At 69.2% G+C, this 9,391-nt stretch overlaps 1 protein-coding gene across 1 annotated transcript; it reads left to right on the top strand.

Moving 5' to 3' along the window:
- Positions 1-59: 59 nt before the first annotated feature.
- Positions 60-7,906, top strand: PPP1R1A (protein phosphatase 1 regulatory inhibitor subunit 1A). Its single transcript, XM_063359187.1, has 7 exons — positions 60-262; positions 3,866-3,926; positions 4,895-4,932; positions 5,037-5,100; positions 5,382-5,561; positions 6,325-6,428; positions 7,817-7,906. The coding sequence occupies exons 1-6, from the start codon at positions 182-184 to the stop codon at positions 6,426-6,428; spliced, it is 528 nt and encodes a 175-aa protein (XP_063215257.1). The 5' UTR covers positions 60-181; the 3' UTR covers positions 7,817-7,906.
- The last annotated feature ends 1,485 nt before the right edge of the window (positions 7,907-9,391 follow it).

The following is a 9,391-nucleotide window of genomic DNA, read 5'->3' as shown; positions in this document are numbered from 1 at the left end:
CGGGCGGCGACCGGGACCGGCGTCCGGGAACTGGAAACGGGGGACCGGGGCGGGTCTGGGCGTGGCCGGGGCTGGGCGTGGCCGGGGCGGGGCTGGGGCGGGGCCGCGGGGAGGGGGGGCGGCCCGGGCAGGGCCGGGAGCCGCCGGGAGCCGCCGGGAGCCGCCGGAGCCGCCGCCCGCCATGGAGCCCAACAGCCCCCGCAAGATCCAGTTCACGGTGCCGCTGCTGGAGCCGCACCTCGACCCGGAGGCGGCCGAGCAGGTGGGGGGGGGCGGGCACCGGAGGGGGGGACACCGGGGGGCACCGCGGCTGCACGGCTGAGGGGCCGCGGGGGGAGCCGGGTGGTCCTGGCGGGCACCGGGGCGGGCAGCGGGGGGTGCGGGAGGCTGCGGGCGCGGGAAGGGCACGATGAGGGCACCGGTAGCGCGGGGAGGGAGCACCGAGCAGCCCCGCTGCGACCCGCCGCGGTGTCGGGGCGGTGGTGGCACACCTGGGTGCCGCGGGGGGGGGGGGGGGGGGGACGGGGCGCGGGGCGGTGGGTGACACGGGGGCGGCTGCGGCGTGGGGAGGAGGACGCGCCCGGGCGCTGCCAGGTGGGTGCAGCCCCCCCGCTACGGGGGAGGGACACGGCGGGGACACCCCCAGTGTGTCGTCGTCGTCGTCCCCCCCCCTCCGCCGCCCCGCAGAGCACTCCAAGCACCTCCGGGGGCTCGGGGCTGCCCGGCCCCCCGGGCAGGACGGGGTGGCCGTGGCGACCAGGGTGACAGCGGGGACCGGGGTGGCCGTGGGGACCGGGGTGGCAGTGCCAGGGCCATGTGCTGGCTCAGCACTACGACGCCGGGGCCATCCCGGGGCGGGTGTAGGGTTACGAGCACCCCCCCCCGCCCTGGGGCCCCCACATCCCTCCAGCCATTGCTCAACCCCTGATCCCGCTGGAGGGGATCCCAGAATAGCAGCCGGGACGGGATGGCCCGGCCGGGGGACATGGCAGGCGGCCGGGGACCCCCCCGGCCACCCTGACCCCTCTCCCTGTCCACCTCGCCCCCGCCTCCCGCTCTGTCCCCCCAGCCCCAGGGGACAAGAGGAGGTTCGGGAGGACACCCCCCCCGGCCACACCACGGTCCCCATCATCGCCAGGCGTGGGAAGCCCTGTGGGGGCTTGAGGATGCTGAGCAGGAGTTGGGGGGGCCCAGCCGGGGGTCTCAGCCGTGCCCCCGCAGGCTGGGGGGTCCCCGGCAGCTGGGTGGCTGGCAGTTGAGGAGTCCCTGCGTGCCAGCGGCGCGGAGGCGAGCGCGGGCCACCTCCCCGGCGAGCATCTCGCTGTGGCTAAATACGGCCACGCACCATCTGGGGCTGCCGCACGGCTCATTTGCAGCGCGGCCCCCCCCCGCCAGGAGCGAGGGCGAGAGCCGTGGGGGGGCTGCCAGGCAGTGGGCGCAGGACCCCCAGCACCCACCTCGGCTGCAGGGAGGAGCAGGGGTGACTGCGTCCCACCTCCTGTCATGGCCGGGTACAGTGGGGCTCGAGCATGGCCCTGCCCTGGGGGGGTCCCCTGCCATCCCTGCCTCAGTTTCCCCTCCCGAGGGAATTCATCCGTGTCTCGGCGCCGGTCGCAGCCCCAGTTCGGCGGCGCTTCGCTGTGTGGCAGGGCCCCAGCTGCCAGCCCTTTGTGGTGGCAGCAGGTGACGATGCTGGTGTCCCCTCCATGGGTTTACAGCTCCTCTTTTTTGGGGTGTCCCCACGGGAGACGACCTCATGTGGGTTCCCCTTGTCGGGAGCGCGCGCTGATGGAGGGCTCGGCCATGTCAGCCCCTTGCCAGGCTGTGGCATGGTGTCCCCAGTGTCCCCATGTCCTGCAGGGCTGTCCCCAAGCCTGTGCAGCCCCACCCTCCAGAAGGACCTTGTCCCCGTGGGCCTTCTCAGGTCCCCCATGTCCCCACAGGTCCCGCAGCTCCTTGACTCTGCCAAGAGCATCCGCCTGCCCTGGTCCCCCTGGGTGCCACCCCTGGGCGCCAGGCCTGGCCCAGGGCTTTGTCCTGCGCCTCTGCCCGGGTCCCCGAGTCCGCCCTGAGCAGAGCATGTCCCCAGGGCTGGGGGGGACAGTCTGGGGGGTGTTTGCTCCGTCATGCTGAGAGATGAGCTGGACCCATCCCATCCCCAGTCTTGTTCCTATCCCCAGCCCCATTCTGCTCCCAGATCCTGTTCCCATCCCCAGCCCCGTTCTGGTCCCCAGATCCCATTCCCATCCCGAATTTTCCCCCCTGGGCCTGGAGGAAGCAGCCCCCCAGTGCCGTTGTGCCCGCTGCAGGCTGCTGGGGCCGGGCTCCTGCCGCCCTCGGCCGCGGCGCTTCTTAATCGATGGTGGAGATTGATCTAAAAATAGCGGCGGCAGGAGAGGGCAGCCGAGCTGGGGACAGAGGGAGGGATGGAGGGATGAAGGGAGGGACAGAGGGATGGAGGGAGGGACGGAGGGATGAAGGGAAGGATGGAGGGGTGAAGGGATGGAGGGAGGGATGGAGGGAAGGATGGAGGGGTGAAGGGATGGAGGGATGAAGGGAGGGACAGAGGGATGAAGGGATGGAAGGAGGGACAGAGGGATGAAGGGAGGGATGGAGGGATGAAGGACCAGAGCATCCCTCCCTCGGATGTCAGGGTGGGAGCCGCCCGGATGCCTGGTTCCCCCCGCCCTCCCCGGGTCCGGATCGGGAAGGGGAGCACACCTCGGGGTGCTCAGCTCTGCCTGGGTGACCTTGAGCGGGGTGACACCAGTGTCCCCCGCCCCACGCAGGGCACAACCCTGCCCCACGCCCCCGGGGGAGGCTTCGGGGGTGCGAGAGCAGCCGGGGGGTGGCTCTGGCTTCCCGGGGTCCATCACTGGGGGCTGCAGGGCCGCATCCAGCCCTGGGAGGGGCGGGGGGGCCCGACCCATCCCAGCCCCATCGCTGGGTGTCGGGGTGGGGGGTTGGACCCCGACCCAGGAGTTGGGGTGTGTGGGGGGGTGTCTCTGTGGCAGGTCCCTGGCGGGGAGAGGGTGATTCCGGGCGATTCCGGGCGATTCCCGGCTCCCTCTAATCTCCGTTTAAAATCCAGATCGCGGGTTTCTATGGCAACGGGGCCGACACGGAGAAGATGCTGCGGGGGGCCGGGGGGGTGGGCTGGGGCCGGGGGAGGTGGGGAGGGAGGGAGGGGGCTTCCTGCGCCCGCCCGGCCGCTCGCCCGCCTCATTAGCATCTCATCAGCATCTCATTAGGCATCCCGCCTCATTAGGGAATCCTCGCTGGGAAATTCATTTTATTTTTTTTTTTTCCTGAGCAACTCAGTTAGTGGGTCAGCGGGGAAAGGGGGCGAGGGAGCGCCCGCGGGGCGCGGTGTCACCGCTGTCACCTGCTGCCACCGCTGCCACCGGCGACGGCCACGCCGCGGCCACCGAATCCTCCAAACGGGGGCCACGAAACCCCTCTGAAGGCACCGGGGGTGGGGGAACGTGGGGCGGGAGCAGCCCGGGATGCTCCAGGTGACCTTGGGCAAGGACACCGTGCCCACGGAGGAAGGGCAGGGCCCCGGCGCTGTCACCACACCGATGTCCCCAAGCGCTTCCCGGGGCTGGGGTATAATTAGCTCCCGGCTGTCATTAGGGCTGGCCGGGAGACGGTGATTTAAAAGACATGTGTGTCCGGCCATGGGAGCCATCGGGCTCCGGGCCCCAACTGGCGTCCTCCGTCCCCATGGGGCCACCACCGCCCTGGGGACGAGGACAGCAGGGGGAGGTCTCAGTGCTGGTGGGGCTCTCGGGGCGGGGAGGGGGGGGGCGCGATGGAGTTCGGGGTGCAGCGGTGGGTCCTGACTCTCTCCCGTCCTTCCCAGATCCGGAGGCGCCGACCGACTCCTGCCAACCTGGTCCTGAGCAGCGACCAGTCGTCCCCAGGTGGGTCCTCACCCGTGTCACCCTGTCACCCCGGGCTCCAGCCCACCCAGGGACCCTGCTGTGGGGGTGCTCAGGGACACCCCCCCACATACACGCGATGCTGAGGGACCCCCGAACGGGATGCTCAGGGCCACAGCACCGGGTGCAGCGGGACTCATCCAGCAGCAACAGCAGCACCCCGTGTCCCGTGTCCCCCACCCTGGGACCGTCCCAACATCCCACCCAGGGCTGCGATTCCAGGATCCGGCCCCGGGTCTCGCTCAGCCCATCCATCTCCAGGGGAAGCAGCTGCCCATGACACCGCGCCAGGGACACCGGCTGGCACGGGGAGCAGGAGACACCAGTTGTGACATTTAAGAGCGCCTCGGTCGCTGGCCCAACCCAGCATGTGGCCTTTGGGGACAGGGTCTGACCCGGCTGACGGCTGCGTCACAGCCACCCTGCCCCCCCGCCACCCGAGCTGGGTGGGTTCATCTGTCCCCTGCTTTGGGGGCACCCTGGTGGCTGGCAGACCCTGTCCCCAAGTGCCACCTCCTGCACCCACTTAGGGCAGCGGCTCCGGCTGCGAATAAACCAGCTCCATGGGGCTGAGCGTCACCCCGGGGGGGGTCAGGATGCGGCCCGGGGGGGGTCAGGATGCGACCCGGGGGCTGCCAGCCTGGCCTTGTCCCCGGCGTGGGGACAGGGCTGAGCCACTGCCGGCCACCATCCTCTGCCACCCTTTGGGGGACAGGCAGGGGACGGGATGCTGGTTCCCATGGCAACATGGGGGGGCTGTGGTGATGCTGGGAAGGGGGCTCGGGGAGGGGGGGGAAGGGGGACTGTCCCCACGGCCACGCCGAGCACCCTTGGGTGACAGCCAGACGCCCGTAGGGCCGGATCCGCACCGGGGGGGGTGCAGGATGGGGCCCAGCACCCTGCGCCCACCCCTCACCTCTGGCTTCTTCTCTCCCTCTGCCCCCACCCAGAGATCGACGAGGACCGACTGCCCAACCCCCTGCTGAAGGTGGGTGCTGCCGCCATGGGGGGGGCTGCGGGGGACCCTCGGCCCCTCGGGGGACCCCCCGGGTGCCCCCCAGCCCTGCTCACACCCCCCGGCTTCCCTCGCAGTCAGGTCTGGCCATGTCGCCCAGGCAGAGGAAGAAGGTTTCCCGCACCACCCCGACCATGAAAGGTATTTGGGGGGGGGGGGGGGGGGGGGGTTGGGGACAGAGGGTGACAGTCCCCTGGGTGCCCCAGGGGACAGGCGGGTGGGATGGCCAGTGCCCAGCCTGGGGCAGGAGCGCGGGCACACGGGCTCCGGGCACGGCGAGTGCCACCGGAGGGGATGGGAGGCCACCAGACTATTGCCGGGCTGCACCTCCCTGGTGTCACCGGGAGCGTGGGGACGGTCCCCGCTGTCCCCAGCGTCCCCGTCCCCCCGCCCCAGCCTCAGCGCCGCTCCCTGCCTGGCAGAGCTGCAGATGATGGTGGAGCATCACCTGTGCAAGCAGGCGCAGGGCGAGGAGGAGGAGGAGGAGGCGGCCAGCGCCGGTGGCCCCGGCCACTGCCACCACAGTGACACCGAGCACAGCCACAGCCCCGGCGGCACCTGCCCGCTGGCCACACACCAGGGGCGCCCCAGCCCTGGCGAACGTGAGTACCGCTTCTGCCCCCCCCGGGGTGGTTTGGGGGTGTGTGTGGGGGGTCCTGGGCTGATTTTGGGGGCACCGGGGGGGGTCCTGAGTTGATTTGGAGGGCACAGAGGGGGTCCTGAGTTGATTTGGGGGGGGCAGAAGTGGTCATGGGCTGATATGGGGGGGCAGGGGGGAGTCCTGGGCTGATTTTGGGGGCACCAGGGGGGTCCTGAGTTGATTTGGGGGGCGCAGGGGGGGTCCTGGGCTGATTTGGGGGGTGCAGGGGGGGGTCCTGAATTGTTTTGGGGGGCACAGGGGGGATTCTAGGCTGATTTTGGGGGCGCCAGGGGGGTCCTGAGTTGATTTGGGAGGTGCAGGGAGGAGTCCTGGGCTGATTTGGGGGGCACGGGAGTGGTCCTGGGCTGATTTGGGGGGCGCAGGGGGGTCCTGAATTGATTTGGGGGGCACAGGGGGGATTCTAGGCTGATTTGGGGGGCACCAGGGGGGTCCTCAGTTGATTTGGGGGTGCAGGGAGGGTTCCTGGGCTGATTTTGGGGGCACCAGGGGGGTCCTGAGTTGATTTGGGGGGCACAGGGGGGATTCTAGGCTGATTTTTGGGGCACCGGGGGGGTCCTGAGTTGATTTGGGGGGCACAGAGGGGGTCCTGAGTTGATTTGGGGGGTGCAGGGAGGATCCTGAGTTGATCTGGGGGATGCGGGGGGGGGTTCTGGCCTGATTTGGGGGGTGCAGGGGGGGTTCTGTGCTCACCCCCCGCCCCACAGCACCCACAGGGACCCACGGGGACGGGCGGCAAAGCCTGGCCGAGGAGGGCACCCATATAGCACCGAAGGAAGGTGCCAGCAAGGGTGCTGCCAGCAGCCAGTAGGTACGTACTGGGGGCACCGGGGGGGGGACGGGACACTGGGACACTGTATGGGGGCGCTGGGGGGATGTACTGGGTATACTGGGACACTGTACTGGAGCCCTGGGGAGGTACTGGGACACTGTACTGGGGCACTAGGGGGTCCTGGGGGATGGTATGGGGGCACTGGGGGGGTGTACTGGGACACTGGGGGGACACTGGGACACTGTGGGGGTACTGGGACACTGTACTGGGACATTTGGGGTGCACTGGGATACTGTACTGGGGCACTGGGGGGGTACTGGGACACTACTGGGACACTGGGACACTGTACTGGAGCCCTGGGAGCTATTGGGGCACTGGAGGGTGCACTGGGACACGGGGAAGACACTGGGCTACTGGTGGGGGGGTACTGGGACACTGTACTGGGGCACTGGGGGCATGTACTGGGGCACTGGGGGATACTGGGACACTGTACTGGGACACTGGGGGTGCACTGGGATACTGTACTGGGGCACTGGGGGGGTACTGGGACACTACTGGGACACTGGGATACTGTACTGGAGCCCTGGGAGCTATTGGGGCACTGGAGGGTGCAGTGGGACACGGGGAAGGCACTGGGCTACTGGTGGGGGGGTACTGGGACACTACTGGGGCACTGGGACACTGTACTGGAGCCCTGGGAGCTACTGGGGTACTGGGGGGTGCACTGGGACACGGGGAAGGCACTGGGATACTGAAGGGGGGGAAGTACTGGGGCACTGGGGGTTGTACTGGGGCACTGAGGGGACACTGGGACACTGGGGCAGGTACTGGGACACTGGGGGGTTATTGGGACACCGTACTGGGACACTGCGGGGTGTACTGGGGCACTGGGAGGCACTGGGACACTGTACTGGGGCCCTGGGGGCTAGTGGGGTACCGGAGGGTGCACTGGGACACGGGGAAGGCACTGGGATACTGTGGGGGGGTGTACTGGGACACTACTGGGGCACTGGGGGGGTGTACTGGGACACTGCAGGGTGTATGGGGGCACTGGGGGGTGTACTGGGGCACTGAGGGGACACTGGGAGGCACTGGGACACTGTACTGGGACCCTGGGGGCTAGCGGGGTACCGGAGGGTGCACTGGGACTCAGGGAAGGCACTGGGATACTGGGGGGGGGGCGGGGAGGGGTTGGTGCGTGCATGTACTGGGACAATGTACTGGGACACTGGGGGGGTACTGGAACCCCGGGGGGGGGTATCCTGGACACGCTGCCAGGGAAGGCGACAGTGGCCCAGGGCGAGGGTGGCAGCCGGGGGGTGGCTCTGGGCATTGCTGGGGATGGGGCTGGAGCCGCCCCCCCGCCCGCTGTCCCCCGCTGTCCCCCGGTGTCCCCGTCCCCCAGCGCGGCTCCCCTCTGTCCCCAGGTGCAGCGGGGCCGGCCGAGGCCGCGGCGGGGCCGGAGGAGCCGAACGCCGCCGGGATAATTTTTTTTAATTTTATTTTTATTAATTGGTTTTGGTTTGTTTGTTTTTTGTTTTTTTTTTTTTTTAATTTTTTATTCCGAGCGTTTTCTAAGATTTCGGCGGCTGCTCTGGGGCTTCCGCAGGATTATTTTTATTTTATTTTATTTTTTTTGTATTGCCGCGGGCAGGTCCCCCCCACCCCCCGGGGGGTCTCTGGGGACAATGGCAAGCCGGGCTGCGCCCCCCCTCACCCCCCCCTCCAACACCTCCCCCCCCCCGTCCCCTCACACCCCTCCCCCGGGTCCCCAGGGCGGGTGATGCTGGGGACACCGAGCAGCACCCTTCGTGCCACCCCACCCCCCCTTCACTGCCAGCCCCGGGGTGTCCCCAGGGCCACCCCCGCTGTCACCTCCCCCTGGGCTGGGGGACACGCAGCCCCCCCCAGGGATGTGGGGAGCTGCACACACCCCCCCCCCCCAAGTGGCACACGCGTGTGTGCATGCTCATGTGTGTGTGGGGGGGTGCACGCCTGCACACGCGTGGCCGGGGGGGGGGGGTTGCACACATTCATGCACCTGTGGGGGACCCCCCGGGCGTTTGCACCCCCACCCTTGGGGGCACACGCGTGTGCACACACGGACACGGACACGGGGGGGGGGGGATTTTGCACGTGATTTGCATGTGCGGACACACAGAGCACGCGTGCACACGCCTGGGCAGGCGCGGGGACCCCCCCCGGCCTCAGCTGCATTAAAGGGATCCCTTCTCCTCCCCCCCCCACCGCCTCCTCCTTGCCTTCACCGGGACCCCCCCTTGGGTGCTGGGGGGGGGGGAGGGGGGGAGGCAGCACCCACCCCCAGGGGTCCGATCCAGCCGTGCCACCCGCTTTGTCCCCCTCCCAGTGGTCCCCAGGTCCCAGCATTGTCCCCCTTGGGGGGGACTCAGGCGTCCTGGCCCCCCAACACCATCACCACCACCCCCCCCGCCTCAGTGGGGTCAAACTGGGTGCCCAGTTCCCTGGGAGGAGGGTGCGAGAGCCCGGCTGGTGGTGGCGTACGATTTATTAATTGCTCGTTAGCGGCGGCGCTTGGTTTCACATGCGTGTGTGGGTGGGCGCGAGGTGGAGCTGGGCCAGCAGTGACCGGGACGGGGGGGGGGGAACGGAACGGGACGGGGCGGGGGGGACACGACACCGCGGGGTAGAAAAGTACAAACACAGACGGGCCACGGCCACGGCGGGACCGGGACGCCGGAGAGGGAGGATGCCGGAGCTGGAAGATGCTGGAGGCAGCGGGATGCCGGAGGATGCTCAGGGCAAACCAGCTCCAGGATGCTGGAGGCACTCTGGGATGCCAGAGGATGCTGGAGGCACACTGGAACCGGGATGCTGGAGGATGCTGGAGCCAGGAGATGCTTGAGCCACACCCGATCCAGGATGCCGGAGGCTGCTGGAGGCACTCTGGGATGACGGAGGATGCTCGAGGCATGACGGAGCCAGGAGATGCTCGAGACACACCAGAGTTGGGATGCCGGAGG

Source organism: Chroicocephalus ridibundus, chromosome 24, assembly GCF_963924245.1.
Source record: "Chroicocephalus ridibundus chromosome 24, bChrRid1.1, whole genome shotgun sequence".
NCBI lineage: Eukaryota > Metazoa > Chordata > Aves > Charadriiformes > Laridae > Chroicocephalus > Chroicocephalus ridibundus.
The sequence above is the reverse complement of the archived record's forward strand: the minus strand, read 5'-3'. Positions and strand labels throughout refer to the sequence as shown.